Source organism: Cricetulus griseus, chromosome 9, assembly GCF_003668045.3.
Source record: "Cricetulus griseus strain 17A/GY chromosome 9, alternate assembly CriGri-PICRH-1.0, whole genome shotgun sequence".
NCBI lineage: Eukaryota > Metazoa > Chordata > Mammalia > Rodentia > Cricetidae > Cricetulus > Cricetulus griseus.
This window is the reverse complement of record NC_048602.1, coordinates 20,677,708-20,699,059: the sequence shown is the minus strand read 5'-3', so window position 1 is coordinate 20,699,059 and position 21,352 is coordinate 20,677,708. Positions and strand designations below refer to the sequence as shown.

Below are 21,352 nucleotides of genomic sequence, written 5' to 3'. Positions count from 1 at the left end.
TTACCTCGCTCAGAATGGTTTCTTCTAGTTCCATCCATATTTCGGCAAATTTCAAGATTCCATTTTGTTCTGCTGAATAGTACTCCATTGTATAAATGCACCACATTTTCTCTATCCATTCTTCAGTTGAGGGGCATCTAGGCTGCTTCCAGGTTCTGGCTATTACAAGTAGTGCTGCTATGAACATCATTCAACAGATGTCCTTGTTGTATGAATGTGCTTCTTTTGGGTATATGCCTAAGAGTGGAATTGCTGGATCTTGTGGTAGATTGATTCCCATTTTCCTGAGGAGTCACCATACTGATTTCTAAAGTGGCTGTACAAGTTGGCACTCCCACCAGCAGTGGAGAAGTGTTCCCCTTTCTCCACATCCTCTCCAGCATAAACTGTCATTTGTGTTTTTGATTTTAGCCATTCTGACAGGTGTAAGATGGTATCTCAGAGTTGTTTTGATTTGCATTTCCCTGATGGCTAAGGATGTTAAACACTTTCTTATGTGTCTTTCAGCCCTTTAGATTCCTCTATTGAGAATTGTCTATTTAGTTCTGTGCCCCACTTTTTAATTGGATTGTTTGGTGTTTTGGAGACTAGCTTCTTGAGTTCTTTGTATATTTTGGAGATCAGCCGTCTGTCAGATGTGGGGTTGGTGAATATCTTTTCCCAGTATGTGGGCTGCCGTTTTGTCTTACTGTGTCCTTGGCCTTACAGAAGCTTCTCAGTTTCAGAAGCTCCCATCTATCAATTGTTTATTTCAGTGTCTGTGCTACTGGTGTAATGTTCAGGAAGCAGTCTCCTGTATCAATTCATTCAAGGGTATTTCCCACTTTGTCTTCTGATAGGTTCAGTGTAGCTGGATTTATGTTGAGACCTTTGATCCATTTGGACTTAAGTTTTGTGCATGGCAATAGATATGGATCTATCTGCAGTCATCTACATGCCTGCATCCAGTTATGCCAGCACCATTTGTTAAAGATGCTTTCTTTATTCCATCGTATAAATTTATTTCTTTGTCAGAAATCAAGTATTCGTATGTGTGTGGGTTAATATTGGGGTTTTCAACTCTATTCCATTGTTCTACCTGTCCTTTTTTGGGCCAACACCAAGATGTTTTCAGGACTATATTATAGCTTTGTAATAGAGTTTGAGGTCAGGATGGTGATGCCTCCTGAAGTTCCTTTATTGTACAGGGTTGTTTTGGCTATCCTGGGTCTTTTGCTTTTCCATATAAAGTTGAGAATTGTTCTTTCAGGTCAGTGAAGAATTGCGTTGGGATTTTGATGGAGATTGCATTGAATCTGTACATTGCTTTTGCCAAGATTGCCATTTTTACTTTGTTGATCCTACGTATCCAAGAGCATGGGAGATCTTTCCATTTTCTGGTATCTTCTTTAATTTCTTTCTTTAGAGAGTCAAAATTCTAATGGCACAGGTCTTCCACTTTTTTTGGTTAGTGTTACCCCAAGGTATTTTACATTGCTTGTGTCAATTGTAAAGGGTGATGTTTCTCTGATTTCTTTCTCAACCAATGTCTCATCAATAAATAGGAGGGCTACAGATGTTTTTTAGTTAATCTTGTATCCTGCCACTTTGCTGAAGGTGTTTATCAGCTGTAGGAGTTCCCTGGTAGAGTTTTTCAGGTCACTTATGTAGGCTATCATATCATCTGCAAATAGTGAAAGTTTGACTTCTTCCTTTCTTATTTGTATCCCCTTGATCTCCTTTTGTTGTCTTATTGCTCTAGCTAGAACTTCAAGGTCAATACTGAAGAGAAATGGAGAGAGTGGGCAGCCTTGTCTTGTCCTTGATTTTAGAGGAATTGCATTGAGTTTCTCTCCATTTAATTTGATCTTGACTGTAGGCTTGCTGTATATTACTTTTATTATGTTAAGGTATGTTCCTATTATCCCTGATCTCTCCAAGACCTTTATCATGAAGGGGTGTTGAATTTTCTCAAGGCTTTTTCAGCATCTAGAGAGATGATCATGTGGTTTTTTTTTTCCCTCAGTCTGTTTATATGGTGGATTACATGGATGGATTTTCGTATATTGAACCATCCTTGCATCCCTGGGATGAAGCCTACTTGATCATGGTGGATGATTTCTCTGGTGTGTTCTTGGATTCAATTTGCCAGTATTTTGAGTATTTTTGGAGAGATGCTATTCTTTATCCTCAATTTTTCTGAGTATTTTTAAAATCCCAGATACCATGGATTCAGTGCTCCCTGAGGTCTTTGCTACGTTTATGAGTGCTGTCCCCATAAAATATGGAGTCTGTGTCTCCTACTGCGAGCAGACCTCTGATATACTTTCTATTTCAAATTACCCTATGTATGCATGTTATGCATAAACTTATGTTTCTCAATCTTGATGTGTGCATGTTTGTGCTTTTCTGGTCATCTGTGTGTGTTTACATGTTAATACGTATGTTTTTATGAGTGACTGTCTTCCTGTGGAATTGATAATAAATTTGTCTGTGTCTTTCTGGATGAGTCTTTTTTTCCTGTATGTATCTTCCTTTGTGCATTTGGCAGTTAAGATGTCTGCTTGTTTCTGTCTATGTGCTTATACATATGTATATGTATAATGTGTCTGTGTCTGCCTGTCTGTCTTTTGATGTGGGCACAATTTTTGTTTTTTATTTAAATTAGAAACAAGCTTGATTTACATGTCAGTCCCAGTTCCCTCTCCTTCCCCTCCTCCACTACCACACGCCAACCCCCTATGCCAACCTCTTTCTGCTCCCCAGAGAGGGTGAGGCACTCGTGGGGGATCTTCAAAGTCTGTCATATCATTTGAAGCAGGACCTATACCTCCCCCGTGTGTCTAGGCTGAGAGAGTATCCCTCTATGTGGAGTTGGCTCCCAAAAGCCATTCACGTACAAGGGATAAATACCGATACACTACTAAATGCTCCATAGATTAATCAGACCTCCAAACTGACATCCATGTTCAGGGGTTCTGGGACACTCCTATGCTTATTTCCCAGCTTCAGTCTGGGGTCCATTAGCTTCCCCTTGTTAAATTCACTGTTTTGCTGGGTTTCTCCAGCCTGGTCTTGACCCATTTGCTCATCATTCCTCCCTCTCTGCAAATGGATTTCAGGTGTTCAGCTCTGTGTTTAGCTGTGAGTATCTGCTTCTGCTTCCATCAGCTACTGGATGAAGGCTGTAGGATGGTATATAAGGTAGTCATCAATCTCATTATCAGAGAAGGGAATTTGAGGTAGCCTCTTGAATATTGCTTAGAATGCTAGTTGGGGCCAACCTTTTAGATCTCTGGACATTTCCATAGTGCCAGATTTCTCTTTAAACCTATAATGGCTCCCTCTATTATCATATCTTGCTCTCATCTATTCTTCCCCTGACTCAACCTTCATCATCTCTCATGTCCTCCCTTCCCCTCTTCTTCTCTCCTTCTCTTTCTCCTAACTCCCTCTACCCTCCCCCATGCTCCCAATTCCCTCAGGAGATCTAGTCCCTTTCCCATTTCAGAGGGAATACGTATGTTCCTCTTAGGTTTCTTCTCCTATCCTAGCTTCTCTGGGGGTATGGATTGTAGTCTGGTACTCCTTTATTCTATGTCTACCATCCATGTATGATTAAGTACATACCATGTTTCTCTTTTTGTGACTGGGTTACCTCACTCAGGATGGTTTCTTCTAGTTTCATCCATTTGCCTCCAAATGTCAAGATTCCATTGTTTTTCCCACTGAGTAGTACTCTATTGTGTAAATGGACCACTTTTATTCCATCCATTATTCAGTTGAGGGGCATCTAGGTTGCTTCCAGTTTTGGGCTATTACAAACAATGCTGCTATGAACATCGTTGAACAGATGTCCTTGTTGTATGAATGTGCTTCTTTTGGGTATATGCCTAAGAGTGGAGTTGCTGGATCTTGTGGTAGACTGATTCCCATTTTCCTGAGGACCCGCCATATTGATTTCCAAAGTGGCTGTACAAGTTGGCACTCCCACCAGCAGAGGAGTGTTCCCCTTCTCCACAACCTCTCCAGCATAAACTGTCATTGGTAGTTTTGATTTTGGCCATTCTGACGGGAGTAAGATGGTATCTCAGAGTGTTTTGATTGGCATTCCCCTGATGGCTAAGGATATTGAGCACTTTCTTATGTCTTTCAGCCATTTTAGATTCCTCTATTGAGAGTTCTCTATTTAAATCTGTACCCCACTTTTTAATTGGATTATTTGGTGTTCTGTAGACTAGCTTACTGGGTTCTTTGTAAATTTTGTAGATCAACACTCTGTCAGATGTGGGTTTGGTAAATATGATTTTCCCATTCTGTGGGCTGCCGTTTTGTATAACTGACAGTGTCCTTTGCCTTATAGAAGCTTCTCAGTTTCAGGAGGTCTCATTTATTAATTGCAGATCTCAGTGTGGCTGCTACTGGTGTTATGTTCAGGAAAATTCTCATTTACAAATTCCTTCAAGGGTACCACCTATTTTCTCTTCTAAGAGGTTCAGTGTGGCCAGATTTATGTTGAGGTCTTGTTATCCATTTAGACTTAAGTTTTGTTCATGGCGATAGATATAGATCTTTCTGCAGTCTTCTATGTACCAGCATCCAGTTATTCCATGACCATTTGTTGAAGAGGCTTTCTTTTTTCCATTGCATAATTTTAGCTTCTTTGTCAAAAATCAGATGTTTGTAGGAATGTGGGTCCATATTAGGGTTTTCAAATTGATTCCAATTGTCTACCCATCTATTTTTGTGCCAATACTAAGCTCTTTTCAGGATTATAGCTCTATAATAGAGCTTGAAGTGAGGGATGGTGATGACTCCAGAAGTTCCTTTATTGTACAGGGATGTTTTGGCTATCCTGGGCCTTTTGTTTATCCATATAAAGTTGATAATTCTTCTTTCAAGGTCTGCCATTTTTACTATGTTGATCCTACCTATCCAAGAGCATGGGAGATCTTTCCATTTTCTGGTATCTTTAACTTATTTCTTTAAAGACTCAAAGTTCTTGCTATACAGGTCTTTCAGTTATTTGTTTAGCATTACCACAAGGTAGTTTATGTTGTTTGAGGCTATTGTACAGTATGATGCTTCTCTATTTCTTTCTCAGCCCATTTATCTTCTGTCTATATTAGGACTACTGATTTTTTTGAGGTAATCTTGTATCCTGCCACTTTGCTGAAATTGTTTATCAGCTGTAGGGGTTCCCTGGTAGAGTTTTTGGGTCACTTAAACTATCATATCATTTACAAATAGTGAAAGTTTCACTTCTTTTCCAATTTGTATCCCCTTGATTTTTTTTGTTGTCTTATTGTTCTAGCTAGAACTTCAAGTACAATACTGAATTGGTATGGAGAGAGTGGACAGCCTTATTTTGTTCCTGATTTTAAAGGAATCTCAATGAGTTTCTATCCATTTAGTGTGATAGTGGCTGTTGGTTTGCTGTATGTTGCTTTTATTATGTTTCATTTTTGTTCCTGTTTTCCCTGATCTCTTGAAAATCTTTATCATGTAGGGGTGTTAGATTTTGTTGAAGTATTTTTCAGTATCTAGTGACATAATCATGTGGTTTTTCTTTTTCAGTTTGTTTATATGGTGGATTACATTGTTGGATTTTCGTATGTTGAACCATCCTTGCATCCCTGGGATGAAGCCTACTTGATCATGGTGGATGATTTCTCTGATGTGTTGTTGGATTCGATTTGCCAGTATTGAGTATTTTTGCATCAATTTTCATGAGGGATATTGGTCTGTAGTTCTCTATCTTAGTTGTGCCTTCTTGTAGCTTGGGTAGCAAGGTATGAAGACTTGTAGAAAGAGTTAGCCAATGACCCTTCTGCTTCTGTTGTGTGGAATACTTTGAGGAGAATTGGTGTTAACTGTTCTTGAATTTATGATAGAATTCTGCAGTGAAGCATTCTGGCCTTGGGATATTTTTGGTTGGGATACCTTTGATGACTGCTTGTATTTCATTATGTATTATAGATCTAATTAAATTGCTTATCTGGTCTTGATTTAATTTTAGTAAGGGGTATCTATTCAAAAAATTGTTCATTTTCTTTAGATTTTTTTTTTTAATTTTGTGAAGTATAGGTTTTCAAAGTATGACCTGATGATTCTCTGGATTTCCTCAGTGTCCGTTGTTATGTCCCCCTTTTTGCTTCTGATTCTTTTAATTAGCATGCTCTCTCTCTCTGCCTTTTGGTTAGTTTGGATAAAGGTTTGTCTATTTTGTTGAGTTTCTCAAAGAACCAACTCTTTGTTTCATTGAGTCTTTGTAGTGTTTTCCTAGTTTGTACTTTATTGATTTCAGCCCTCAGTTTGATTATTTCCTGGTGACTACCCCTCGGGGAAGAGTTTGCTTCCTTTTTCTAGAGCTTTCAGTTTTGCTCTTAATTCTCTAGTGTAACTATTCTCCAGTTTCTTCATGTGGGCACTTAGTGTTATAAACGTTCCTCTTAGCACTGCTTTCAAAGTGTCCCATAGGTTTGGGCATGTTGTGTCTTCATTCTCATTAAATTATAGGAAGTCTTTCACTTCTTTTTTTTATTTCTTCCTTGACCCAATAATGGTACAATTAAGCACTATTCAATTTCCATGAGTTTGTAGGGTTTCTGCAATTTGTGTTGTTGTTGAATTCTAACTTTTAAGTATGGTGGTCTGATAAGATACAGGTGGTTATTCCAATTTTTTTGTATCTGTGTAGGTTTGCTACCTTACCAAGTATGTGGTCAATTTTAGAGAAGGTTCTATGTGGTGCTGAGAAGAAGGTATGTTACTTTATGTTTGGGATGGAATGTTCTATAGATATCTGTTAAACCCAATTAAGTCATAACTTCTGTTTGTTCTTTTGTTTAAGTATTTTTTTATTTTTATATATTTGAGTTACAAACAAGATTGAATTACATGACGATCCCAGTTCCCTTCTCCCTCCCTTCCTCCTCTACCACCCCCCCCAACTAAAATCCTACCTATCAGTGTGTGAGGTTTTATGTGTGATTTGAGCTTTAGTAATGTTTCTTTTACAAATGAGGGTGCCTTTGTATTGGGGGCATAAGTGTTCAGGATTGAGACTTCATCTCGATAGACTCTTCCTGTGATGAGTACAAAATGCCCTTCTTCATCTCTTTTGATTGATTTTAGTTTGAAGTCTAATTTGTTAGATATTAAGGTAGCTAAACCATCTTGTTTCTTGGGCCCATCTAATTGGAAAATCTTTTCCCAACCCTTTACTCTGAGGTACAGTCTGTCTTTGAAGTTGAGATGTGTTCCTAGATTCTGGTGGTGTCATATTGGTCTTTATGTTGTTGAGTGTGTTCTTATTCTGTCGTCTTCCCATCTTCTTCCAGTGGGTGCAGGTGGGATCTCTCCCTCTCTCAGGCAGCAGGCAGAGGGCAGAGGGCAGAGAGCAGAGGGGAAACCAAGAGTGAGGTACGTCCAGACTCAGGTTGGGCCTTCCGGTCTGGGCAGGTCCACTCTTGTCCAGGGGGAGGCTCAGGAAATGAGTTTATAGGGTTTCTGCAATTTGTTTTGTTGTTGAATTCTAACTTTAAAGCATGGAGGTCAGTTTCAAACAGCAGCAGCAATCTGGTGAAGACAGGAATTCCTGCCAATCACCAGCGAATTTGAAAATGGCAGAGGGGAACAACAAAGAGGAGGTCATTCAATTGAACAACTTTCAGTGCCACCAGGGAGAGGCAGTGTTCGGGTCAGGAAAGTCAGAACTCTGCTGCATGGAGGGCAGCTGCACATGTTCCTTCCCAACCAGTGAACTGGAGAAGGTGCTCCCCTAGACCATTCTGTGCAAACACTATGAACAGAAAGCTGAAGAAGTCACTGCAGCCTGTGGTGATAAGTTCGTCAGGTGCCCCTCCTGTAGCTTCCCTGCTCTGTTGGACAGGGATGTGAAGAGGTTCAGCTGCCCTAATCCTGGCTGCCAGAAGGAGACCTGTAGGAAGTGTCAGGGACTCTGGAAAGAGCATAACGGCCTCACCTGTGAAGAGGTGGCCGAAAAAGATGACATCAAGTACCGGACATCCAATCAAGAAAAAAATGACTGCTCCTCACATTAGAAAATGCCACCAGTGTGGGACCGGCCTCATCAAATTTGAAGGATGCAACTACATGTCTTGCTGCTATGGTGCTCAGATGTGCTATGTCTGTCAAGTTTCTATCAACGGCTGTGACCATTTCTGCCAGAATCCTCACTTTCCAGGAGCCTCTTGCCAGGAATGTTCCAGGTTCTCTCTTCCATCTGTTGTATTCTGTTGGTTGTGCTTGCATCTGTAGTTCCTGATCCTTTACTCAGCTGTTCTATTTCCAGCATTCCCTCAGTTTGTGTTTTCTTTATTGTTTCTATTTCAGTTTTCAGGTCTTGATCTGTTTGAATTGTTTCCTTCATCTGTTTGATTGTATTTTCTTCGCTTTCTTTAAGAGATTTGTTGATTTCTTGTATTTTGGGGTTTTTTTTCTTCCATTTGTTTAAGGGATTTTCTCATATCCTCTTTCAGGGCCTCTATCATTTTCATGAAGTTGTTTTTAAGGTCATTCTCTTCTGCTTCATCTGTGTTAGGATGTTCAGGTCTTTCTGGTGTAGGTTCCCTAGACCTTGGTAGTGTCATATTGGCTTTTCTGTTGTTGAATATGTTTTTATATTGTCTTCTTCCCATCCCCTGTTCTAGTGGATACAAGATGGATGAGTCTCTTCCTCTCCTGGTGGGTACCCTTCCAGTGGGTGGAAGCAGGTCCAATACTCTGGCAGCTCTCCTCTTCCTGTGAGTGGAGGAGGGATTAGTACCGGGGCCTTAGCAGTATCTGTGTAGACTGGACCTCTGGGATGAGATCTCCAATGAGCAGTCCCCAGGCCTCAAATGGCTCCGAGCAGGGCAGCAGAAGGTGGGACAGAAAAAGAGCCCTGCCTAACTAGTCCCTAGGCTGGAGAAAGGGACTAGGATGCTAGCAGTCTCTGGATGGGCTTGATCTCTAAGACAGGATCCCAAGGGTCTTTTGATTTGGGCACAATTTTTTTCTCTTTTTTCAATGTCTCTCTCTTGGTGTTTACATCTGTGTGCTTTTCCCTGTATGCATTATGTACAAGTGTGTTCTTGTATATGTGTTTCCTGTGTTTCTGTATGTATGTTTGGATGAATATGCTTGTCTGTTTTTCCTGCATATGCATAAGTATTAGAGGGTGTGTGTGTGTGTGTGTGTGTGTGTGTGTGTGTGTGTGTGTGTGTGCAAATAAGTTAGGGGCTGTATTTTGTGTAAATCTTTGGATGTATGTTGAGTCTCTGTCTCTTGTGTTTGTGAATGTATTGCATACCTCTCTTTGGTGTCTGCATGTATGTGTCTGTGTTTGGCAGTCTCATCTGAGGGAAATAAAATTCTAGGAACATTATGATAATCTTATTTATCCATTTACTTTCAGTGATATTTCTCCCCTTCAATAATGTTGCATTTAAGAAAAAATCAGAAAGTTTTTATATTTCAAGGGAGGGCACGCACACTACAGAATGCTACCTGTCTTTCAGCTGAACTCATTTCTGAAGAAGACCCAATTCACGAATCCTGTTGGGGACAGAGTGAATATGAACCAAAAAGAAGAACATCAGGAAGAGTATGATGTTTTCCAGATTTGGAATTCCCCATATGGCATTAGATTTAAGGTGAAGATAGGAAAGTATAGCCCATATTTTCCACATGGTCAACAGCTCCATGTATCTGAAGACATGATAGAGTTTGCCACAGGAAATAGACAGGTGGGTCTGACCAACTTGTACTGATTAACATTACACAGCAGTAACACTGTCAAGTGGGACCATTTGTGCTTCCTTGTAACTTACTGTGATAAATTGTCATATTATGAACCAATATCTAGCCTACTGATTTATGATTCTTCTTTTTTTTTAAGATGGGAGATTTTATTTTGACATGCAGTGTCATTCCATGGGTAACTCCCTCAATTAATCCTGGACCTGGACTGGAGCAGAATGTAACATTGTATTATATGCACGGTACATGGTAGTACAAAGCTCCTGTACCATTATAGCCACTAAGGAGACAGGGAGGAGTCTGGGGCCAGGACAGAATGTACCTTTAAAGGCCACAGTCACTTACTTCCTCTATGGGCAATCCATTTCTAATGCTTCCGTCACCCCCCAAGAGGACTATACTTGAAAGTGACCAAAACACATTAGCATGTGGTCTTGGGGAAAACAGTTCAGATCTGAGTCATAATGTTTATAAAATTTATAAACTGTTTCTCCCTATATTATGATTCTTCCTTTTGCCATTTTGATGTGACAATTTATTAAACTTTTGAGGATTTCCAATTTTTCTCTTACCCGAACCTTTTGCTGGTTTTAAATATGAATATGAACCAGTAGTAAAATGATTTAATATTATTTCCATTAAAGTGAGCAAAACTCTTTTGGGACCATACTGATTACAGTACAGTGATTTCCTCCTGTATGTTGAATCTTGGACACAGATGTTGAAAAGGTAGGCTCTTGTAAGGATGGAAACTGTTTGTTTTTGTAGGTATCCTGGCCTATATGGTGAGTTCAAGTAAGACAGAGACCCATATGAATCCCCTAACTTAACTGAAATGAGCAGAAAATGGACAATGTCATGCATTGTCTCCACTCTTCTTCTTAATCATCCTTTAAATATTATCAAAGTTAAAAAAAATGAAGAGACATACAAAAACGAAGGAAAGAAATATGGTGTGGTCTACATGGGGTGATAGGTAAATTAAAGAAACACGATGAAACCCTGTTTCAACAAAAACAACAGAAAATGAAGCATTGTAGTTCTCAATATTTGGGGGGGGCATGAGATGATTCTGTGCCTTGGAGATGCTATTCGTTTGACATAGGCCTTAACACAAACAAAAGATGCAAATGAGCAAGCAAGAATCAGAAAGCTTCTAAAGCAACAACTAGAGGCCCAACACCAGATCCATGGTAATACAAAGATGATCCATACATTTTTAAATTAAGAAATCATTCAATTAACTTTAAACAATCTAACATTTATTCAGGTTTCCCCTGTATTGGTAGTCTTTATAGGACTTTCCCCAGGAATTTTCCAGTGGATGTTTTTATAATGCTGAAGTGATGTGTGGTTAGAATGGACATGTAGTTTCATTGCTGTCCTTGGAATGGATGTGGAGCTCAGTAGCTACACCTTCAGCCTATAGGTTCTTTTTGCTGAGAAAGATTCTCCTCACACTCTGAGAAACAACAAAAACTGAAAGCTTCATAGTATCGAGGCAACCAGAAATATCACTTCAGATCATGCTTCACGACTTTCCTGCAGCTAAAGTCTTTAAAATCAAGCTATTTATTACTCAGAAGTTTAATTGGATCCCTTAAAACCAACTTCTTCCCTATAAAATATCCATGACCAATAATAGGATATTTCATTTACAATTTTCCTCAAACCAATTTTTATTACTACCAATAATACAAATACTGAGTAGAAATTGATACTGCCCTATTAGGTTTAATAAACTATGAAATAATTAATGGGAGCTATCAAGGTTTCTCTAAAAATAATTTGCTTTTATAGTGCATGATTCAGAGCTGGAGATATGGCTGAGCCTTCAGTAACAATTCCTGATCATGAAATGGGCTCAGGATTTATTGATAGTACCCATTGATTGGAACTAAGATTTCTCCAGGTTCCCTTGATAAAAATAACACTTCTTTCATTCTTATGAGCTATGCTCAGAGCAGTTACAAGCATACATGAGGACAAACTCTCATACCCACAAAAAAGTAGAAAGAAAGAAAAAAAGCAAGGTAATAGTCCATTGAATATCTAATATAGATCATGAAATTGTTAATTTGTGCTTAGAGGTGTTGACAAATCAGGAACTCTTTGGAAAAAGGATTAAACAAAATTAAATAATAAACATTCATTACGTGTGTATTTGTATTTACTTCATCCTTAAAGAGCCTAGTATTTCAACATCTGGGCCCAAGATTCAGAATAAAGGAGGAAGTCACCATACTATAATCAGTATCATACAAAGAGGACAGTTCTCACCGTAGTGGAAATAAAATTAAATCATTTTAAAAATCGTATATATTCATATTTAAAACCAGAACCCTGGTTGGATATGATAAAATGGATTATATGCCTGTCAGAAATCCACAAAGCTTAATAGTCACATCAAACAGTAGAAAAGAAGTAGCATAAAGTGGGATGCTGGATATTGGTGCATATTACTACAATTTATTACTTGAAGTTAAAAGGAAGCACAAATGGTCCCACAAGAAGTGTTACTGATGGATAATAAAATCAGTACAATTGGGTCAGACCCACCTGTCTATCTCCTGTGGACCACTCTAACATGTCTTCATATACATGGAGCTGTTGTCCACGTGGAAAATATGGGCTGTAAGTTCCTATCTTCACCTTAAAAGTAACACCATGGGGTGGTAAACTCCAAATATGGAAAATATCATACGCTTTCTGAAGTTTTCCTTTTTGGTTCATATTTACTGTGTCCCCCACAGGATTAGTGAACTGTGTCTTCTTCAGAACTGTGTTCATCTGAAAGACAGGCAGCATCCAATAAAGTGTGTGCCCTTCCTTGAATCAAAAAAGCATTATTATTGAGAACATTAATGAAAGTTATCCCCTACACTGATTATCACATGTTTGGCAAATTAATATACAGAGACCTCATTAAAACAAGGAGAGTATTCAAGAGAAAGGACTGATTACTTTTACAGTATTATAACAGGGGTCATGATATTTATATGCTCAGTGAGAAAATCACTGATCGTCCTTGATGCATTGTGTCTTCTGGTTCATTGCCTTTGCAGTAGAGATATCTAACATTCTATAGATTTACTTTCTCAGCAGAAAAAATACTCAGACACATTTCCATTGGGAGAAATATTTCCTACTATCCTTAGAGTGGGCATCTGAAAAATTTGTAAAGATATAACATTGATGACAACAAATATCATATATTGGAAGAAATACTACCTTCCAGCAGCTAGAATATAGTCCTTTCCCATTGTCCATTGGCTGAGTATCTACTTGTTGAAGATCCATCTCATGCAGTGTATGGGCCAGAGCATACACAGCATTGTATATGTCATAACTGTCATCACTAAAGTCCATGTCAAAAGTTCGTACCAATACCCATTCCATAGCAGCATTCAAAGAGCAGTTCTTCAGTGTATTACAATTGGACATGGAGACATCGCAGTTAAAATTCATCCACTCCAGCCTTGCAAGGTAATCGTCTGTGTATTCCACAGGGTTCATTCTCTGAACAAAATTTTTAAAGCCAGAAATCTCTCCATGATATTGTGCAAAAACTAGAGTCATATGGGATGAGTCATGCATGAATTCTCTTTTACAAATAGTCACATCCCACTATGAGGTGATGACCCATATTCTCTGTAAACCTCTGGATTTCCAGATTTGATGGCTCACAGAAAGAGTACTGTCTGTGTCACCATAAATGATAACAACATTTGTGGATGATGTGTCGATTTGGTTATAATATGTTTCAGCTCTTGACATGTACAACTGCGTGTTGATTGGAATCATATTTACAAAGGCCAAACAGATTGTATTTTTTTCCAACTCTCTTCTTAAATATGAGAGAAATTGGGTACCCTGATCATTGTCAGGGATGACCAAGCCTATCCAGTTCCACCTGAAGTGAAGTATGACAGAGACCATGGCCAAGGCTAGAGATGTATCCTTGGGGGCCATCTGATACAGATAGGGAATTTTTTCACGATCATTCAGCATTGGATGGGAAGGTCCATAGGTAAGCTGTATGATCTAGGATGCAGGGAGCAGCGAGAGGTCTATGCACTCCTAAGAACTTGTAAACTCATTTTTTTCTAAAAACAGTACTAGAAAACCACCTAGTCTAAAACCCTTAGATATTATTTCTTCCCTCATTTCTATTTCAAACATGGAAATGCAGAAGGCCCATCAGTCTCTGAATAGTACTCATAAGCTATACCAATTGACATAAATGTAATGCTAGTCCCCTCCTAACTCATTTTTTAGTATCTTTGAATGTTGTCAATGGAAAAAACATTTCACTCAAGCACAATCCATGGAAATCTTACCTGTTGGTTTATATAAAATTCCATATATGTCCTAAACATCACAGATGTTTCCCAGTATGGTCCCGTAATCATCATAAGACATGGTATTTTCTTACATGCATAATTAGGGGTGATTTCAGGATCTTGTTCCAAATTTTGATAGAGACTGTATAACTGAGAAACCCTAAAGCAATTATTTTCTGTGAAATTAAATACTAAAGATTTATTTGGTAATAAATCAGGGTTCCTGTTGACCTCATCGAGGGCAAAAGCCAAGACCAGAGCAAACTTGTAGTTCTCAGGTGGTAGTCTGTAAAAGTACACAGTGTTTAATGTGGACAAAATAGATAGATGATTGTTAGCAGTCTACAATACAAGGATTGTTTTGTACTGAACATTATTCCTAAATAGTCTTTGTGTAAATTTTTATTTTTAAATAAATTAAAGAAATAAAGATGCTTTTGCTATAAGATGTTTATGTCTGCATGCAGCTGTGTGTGTGACAGGATTAATGCTAATTTAAGACACAAAAGGGCACTGAACCCATGCTTTTGAATTACAATTTCCTATAGCCTACACTAGTCTAAAATGCACAGGGATACACCTGCTTTCGGTCCTGAGTGCCAAGATTAAGGGCATGTACCCCACTGCAGTATTCTTCAGCTATTTCATGATGAAATAGGCATGTCATATCCTCATCCTGGATATATCTAAGCAACACAACTTTGTGCTAGATAACATCTTTTGACTGCAATTGTGGTTACACGATTAAAACACTAGCATCCTACTGAGGTTTGTAGTGCCAGTATTATATGTTTATAAAATAGAGTAATATAAACCGTAAAATATGTGAGAAGGTTTTGTAACAAAATATGCAACGAGTCAGTAGAAAATAAAAATTTTTGGTGTTTTCAAATCAGGGATTTTCTGTGGCTTTGGAAGCTGTCCTGAAACTAGCTCTGTAGACCAGGCTGGTCTCCAACTCATAGATATCTACCTGCCTCTGTCTCCCGAGTGCTGAAACTAAAGGAGTGCGCCAACACTGCCCGACAGTAGGGAGTAATTTTAACATGTTATGTTTATATGTATAGAAGAATAAACTCATAGTTCTTACTAGTCATTTTATATAATCGGACCAGTATACATCCAGCATACTATTTTAGTCTAAATGATTTACTCAGAGTTAAATACAGTTCGTTTTCCATTGAGAAAATGTACCTTTCTCATGAGTCTGTATATAAAAAAGTGTCAATTTAAACATATTACTTATTATTGCAAAGAAAAGTTATCACTGGAATTTTCAGTAAGACACAAAGGAATTTGACTAGAAATTGAGCAATAGAAATACATTCCCCACACTACAGTTAAGAAACCTCAGCAATTTGAGTTGTTATATTTGTCTATTGAAATACAGTGCTGTGTTTTATGTCAGGTAGCAGCATTCCACAAAATCAACATGTGTATAGTGCCTACATTGATGAAATATGTAGCTTACAATTGGTAAAATTAGTGGAAGAGGTAAGTGTTAGAGATTAAAAAACTTACACAAAAAACACAAATGACTCTTAAATAACAGCAAAGAGCTGCTACGTAACTCCTCTATACCTGTTCTCATGTGTTGCCAAATATCATAGGCTACAGCTCTCACTCAGGCATGTGACAAGGGAAGTCATCACCCATCACTATTAGTTTTAGCAACAATTTTAGAAGACTACAAACATATTCTTTACAATCCATACATTCGTTACTGTAAGGAAGAGTGGGGAACTGGACTTTATAATACTTAAAGCCAGAGGTTGTTCATGTATATAAGTGAAGTACAGAAAAACAGGGAGACAAATGGAGCTCACAACAGACAGACTTGAGTCAGCTTCAGAAGGCAGAGTGACTGCACAAAAGCAATTTGAGGGAGTAATATTTATATGCAATCTCTCTGCAGCTATGGGTGCCATATACATTTGTGGTCCTCACACAAGCACGCACTGATGAAAGGACCATCAGCAGATTCTAAGGCTATTTACTTGCATATTCTTAGGATGAAATTCATTGAAATTGCATGTGGTTTCTTTGGATGAAGTATCACTGGCTTCTGTGCTATAGACAGTGTCAAGAGGAGGGCTCATGGTAGAGACTTCTTCCTTCACTCTCTTTCCAGCTTTGTAAGTAGGAAATTAATGGGAAAAAATGCACACTGGAAAAACTTAAAAAAGTAAAATAGCAATGAGTCTCTAAAGGAATTTAGGGGTGTTTCTTAGTGTGGAGATTGAGAGTATGAGACACAAGCCAAAAACCCATGACAAAATATTCTTGATGACATTTACATGGAAAATACAAAAACACTTACGGTACATTCAAAATATCGTTGAAATACTCTTTCTCCACTGGCCCCCGCACTATAGTGGGGAAGAAGACACAACCTATCTTCAAGAATCCATGCTCGTCTTCATCATGCTTCATTTTCCAAAAACAACTGGGGTGAATGGAACTGGATATGAGGCGGGGAATGTTCAGGAGCAAGAAGAAGAAAATCAAAATCAACATCTCTGTCCTATACTTGACCAGGGCTGCATGAATTATGAAGTGTCATGTAGATAAGCCCGTTGAAATCCTACATGCTTTTATTTCTTGGCCAAATAAGAGTCTGTTTTCAAATCCATGATTCTTTTTTCTCCCAGCTGTTTCCTCTCCCCTGGAGGAATGTTGGACACTCTCTTCCCTGAGGCTCTGCATCTGAGGTCCACAGGATTTGTGGAAAACATTTGTGGACATGTACATATGGGAATAGTTCATTTTCCCATTCCCTGTCATCACTCATGTTTGGGAGGAAGACATTTTGAGAAAACTTGGTCCCAAACTGCCTGGAGTTTTATGAACACCATTAAAAATTAGGTCACTGGATTTTCCTAGGTCACCTACAATGAATCCATAAACTACTGGTTCAAGAAGGACACAAGAATTCAGAATTCACAGTTACACACTGCATTTTACATCACCAAGTGCATTCCAGGGAGAGGCAGCCGAATTTGTGGAGCTTCTGAGATCCACAGAGTATGCACAGTGTGACCTAATACCTTTATTGTCAGTGGGAGAGTGTACTGGTGATGTTTTCCTCTTTATTTTTCTTCCCACTGGCTTCACCTGGTATCCCATCCCCAAGTCTGTCAAGACGCTTCATGCTCAAATGGTAACTGTCTTTCTTGGTGTAAAATATATGTATGGGACACACACATTCAGAGACAAACAGATGGATAGACAGTTAAACAACCTACAGAAGGACAGACACACACTATTGCATTGAGAATCAGTAAAGACTCTTAATTGAAGATGTCTGACTCCTTAGTTTAAAATGATTGTATCCTTTTCCATGCTCTATTACTGTTAATATACCATAATTTAATGCTTCCAGGTAGAGGGCAACTCTGTTCTATGTATATAACCTCCCCATTCCTTATATCTGACTTCTAATATTTCTAATAGAAGCCTGGACCAAGTAGTATTATTCAATTTAATTTTATCTTTATATCATTTATGAATTACATAGAAGCTATTTACTTAAAGTTGTGTATAACTGGTTATTTGACACTTAAAAATCACTGCATATATTTAACTGAGATAATTTGTTGAAGAAACATTCAAAACTCTAAAAATGCATTGTAAATAGCAATAAACACTAACTATGCATGAAGTAAAATAAAAATCTATATATCTTTTCTTTAATTGCTCATTTCTTGGCACACATCAATGTTGATTCAATTTCATTTGTATTCTGAATAGTGCTTTAATAACCATGGACAGGCAACTGTGTATGTGCTATGCAGACTCATGCTGCTTAAGCAAATCCCACTAGATAAGGATGGACTATAACATCATTGTACATTTACTAACAATGTCATCTGTTACTGCATACTACACTGGCTGCCTCAGTTTCCACTCACACTAGATATGTTCAGGGGATTCCCCAAATTCTCCTACCTTCTCATTCAGGTTTACTCATTGATGCTATCCATTCTCACTGTGATGAAGGACTCTCATTGAAACTATGATTTTCATTTTTTGATATGTAAGGCAACGGAAAGTAATTTCATACTAGAAATGTTGTCTGTAATTTCAAGTCAGGAAAATAAACATATAATACTTGTTATAAAGATAAGTACTACAATGGCCAGTAGAGTTGGCACCAGTGGTCTAGAGCAGAGACATATCTTCCAGCGGACCTGGGTTCTATTTCTAGCACCCACTTGGAGGTCCACAAGCATTTGTAAATTCAGTTCTAGAGGATCTAATTAGCTATCCTGACCTCTGGAAGTTCATACATGTAAGATGAAGATAACTTTGAAAAGAAGCCAGGCGTTGGTGGCGCACTACTTTAATCCCAGCACTCGGGAGTCAGAGGCGCGCAGGTCTCTGTCAGTTCGAGGCCAGTCTGATCTCCAGAGAGAGTGCCAAGACAGGTTCTAAAGCTACACAGAAGAAAGCCTGTCTCGAAAAAAAAATTTGAAAAGAAACAATTATGCCTTACTCATTTTAAAAAAGGAAAAAAATTTACTTATATTTTATCACAGACTCTTTTTAAAAAAATGAAATGTAATAAGACAAAACAAACCCTACTACATCAAAGGTGGACAAGGCAAAACATCAGGAGGAAAATATCCCTAAGAGAAGTACAAGTAACTCATTGCCCACTCATTCACAGACATAGAAATCCCATAAAAGTAATAACCTAGAAGCTATAATGTGCATTCCATGGATCTGATTTTTACCCATGTAGGCACTGTGATTGATACTTCGGCGCCTGTGTGTTTATGTACTTTTTTGGTCAACTGCTTTAGAAGATCTTGTTCACCTGATGTCAACCATGCCCTACTGGCCTCTCCTGATTCCTGTATATTATCTGGCTAAGGGTCTCTGTGTTTGTTCCCATTGGCTACAGGAGGAAACTTTTCTGATGATGACATAAGGTGTTTCTGATCTTACAGTATATCATATATCCTTCAGAGCCATTGTATCAGAACATTTCTTTCTTATTCAAGAAGTATTTGGTTTTACCCTATGCCTCCGGGTTATCTAGTATTCAGTTGTAGGTCACCTAAGTGGTACCAGAAAAGTGTTCTGTCTTGTGGAGAGAGCCTTAAGTATAATTATACATTGGATGATTACTCCCACAAGCTTTGTGCCGGCAAAGCCATAGAATTTTTGTAGGCAGGAATGATTATACATTCCTAGATTCATGGCTTTCTTGGTGTTAATGTTTCTTTTTTGGTACAATGAAGACTACCTTCCCATATTAAGGAAACTGGAACTTGGGGGTAAATTTCTAAGATAGGTAGCAGATTGACCTTTAGATGTTAATATTGAGGTATTGTCTTCAGCAGTAGGTGCTTACTGTCAGCTTGCGGAGAGGAAACTATTTTCTTCACAGCAAACTGGTTTATTTGAGGATTTTCTCAGGACCACTTTGGCCTATGACTCAACTGAATGCAGCATGGTCCTGTTACAGGAAGCTTCAATTTGTGACAAGATATGGCTATTTGGGACTCCATCTTGCTGAGTATCTGTAGAATCCATTTATATCACCTTCATGTATTTCAGCAGGTGTCCACTGCACTAAGGTTTCCTACCATACCACAAACACCTATCAATTCTAGCTGCCATTATGCATATTTCCTCCTTCAACCTTATCTATCCTCCCACACCCAAATTGTTACTCCTTTTCCTGTCTAGAGTGACTCTCCATTTGCTCATCAAATGTATTGTTACCCCTCTCATGTGTTGTAATTTATGAAAATCGGCTTCAGGGGAAAGAGGGCATGAGGCAGGGAACAAGTAGGGGGAAATTTTAGGAGGGAAATAGATCATAAAAATTGAAACGGGAGGATGGAAACTGCCTCTGAGACAGGCTCCACAGGAGAGAGGAAATATTGTCGACAGATGGGGGAAGAGAATAAAGGAAAGAGGTGGATGGGGAGTGGTCAGAGCCCTTTTAAAAGGGAACATTGTTAATATGCCCAGGTATGCTCTAGGAGCTACAGTTGAGATTGTATCCTGTCATAACACCAAGGACAAGCCAGTTCTAAAGCCTAAATACTAACTTACACTAGTGGCAAACATATGTACCCCCAGTCAATTCCTTCATAGATAACTTCTCTAAGGCTACTGATTTTTAACTTGGGTATTATTTATTTGATTTTAATATATAAAGATAAAAGAATACAGAAGATATGTATTTTTTCTGGGTCCCAGTTACTGTCAGTGTTACAGTTGTGGGGTGAAATGTATATTGGCTGGAGGAAGTCAGGCAATACTTTTGAGAGTTACAGCTCTTAAGGGAAAGCTTTCCTTGTTCTCAGAGGTCATTCTACACTGGCAAATGTTATCCTTTCAAAGGTAAAGATATCTGGGCTTTCACAAGCCAGGCTATACCTGTAGCTTAGAAGGCAATGGTATCCTGGTTGGCAGAAGGCATGCTATACCTGTAGGTATATCTGAAGGTAAAGATATCCAGGCCATTGGAAGCCAGGCTATACCTACAACAGAAATGAAAGGTATCCTGACAATCTGAATTCAGGCAATACCTATAGCTCGTTTCTGGTTGGTGATGGTTTTCCCAAACCAATGTAGGAGTACTGCACCTCTCCAAGAGGGCACTAACAACTCAGCTCTGCTCTGTTCTGCTGAGGGAGTTTCCCCCACAGAGATATAGCAGTCTTCTCCTCTATGGGAGAATCATTGCTTCTCTTCTGTTCTCACACAGCAATGCAGCAGTTCTGCTCCTGCAAAGGGTGGTACTTCTCTGGTCCACTCTACTGATCATCCCCAGACCTCATTCAAGAGATTTGTTATGAGGGAAGAATGCAGGAGAGTGGTTGCTTTACTTGGGTGGAAAAAGGCATCACCAAACTGCACAAGTACATGACTTAATATAGAGATTCTCAGGGACAAGGTTTTTCCAGGGTGAAGATTTTGACGGTGGAAATTGGTCATATTTCACACCCTGAGCTTGGACAAGCACAGTAATTGGCTGTATTTCATGCTCAGACCTTGGTAGATCTTCCTGGTAGAGATTGGTTGGTTTTCTTCCTGAAAACCAAACTCTGTCAGGGACAGAGCATGTTTCCTTGGCTCTGGTTATAGGACTAATGTGTGTTTCTTTTCCAGGACCTATGTAAATGTTTGGCTCTAGTTTCAGAATGTGTTTCATTCACTAGCTCTGGTTTCAGGGTCAAAGCATGTGTTTCATTGTCTGACCATTTCATCCTACAGGAGCATTACTGAGGATATTTATCTCTAGA

At 38.7% G+C, this 21,352-nt stretch overlaps 1 protein-coding gene and 1 pseudogene across 1 annotated transcript in view; both read right to left on the bottom strand.

The window, feature by feature from the left end:
• Positions 1-7,691: 7,691 nt before the first annotated feature.
• On the bottom strand, positions 7,692-16,604 carry LOC113837852 (annotated as a pseudogene).
• A 3,886-nt stretch (positions 16,605-20,490) lies between these two features.
• The window catches only part of LOC103158795 (vomeronasal type-2 receptor 116-like), a 6,387-nt gene continuing 5,525 nt past the window's right edge, over positions 20,491-21,352 (bottom strand). The window contains exon 5 of the mRNA XM_035449147.1: positions 20,491-20,587. Coding sequence (XP_035305038.1) covers positions 20,491-20,587 — 97 coding nt within the window. The remainder of the gene's footprint in view (positions 20,588-21,352) is intronic.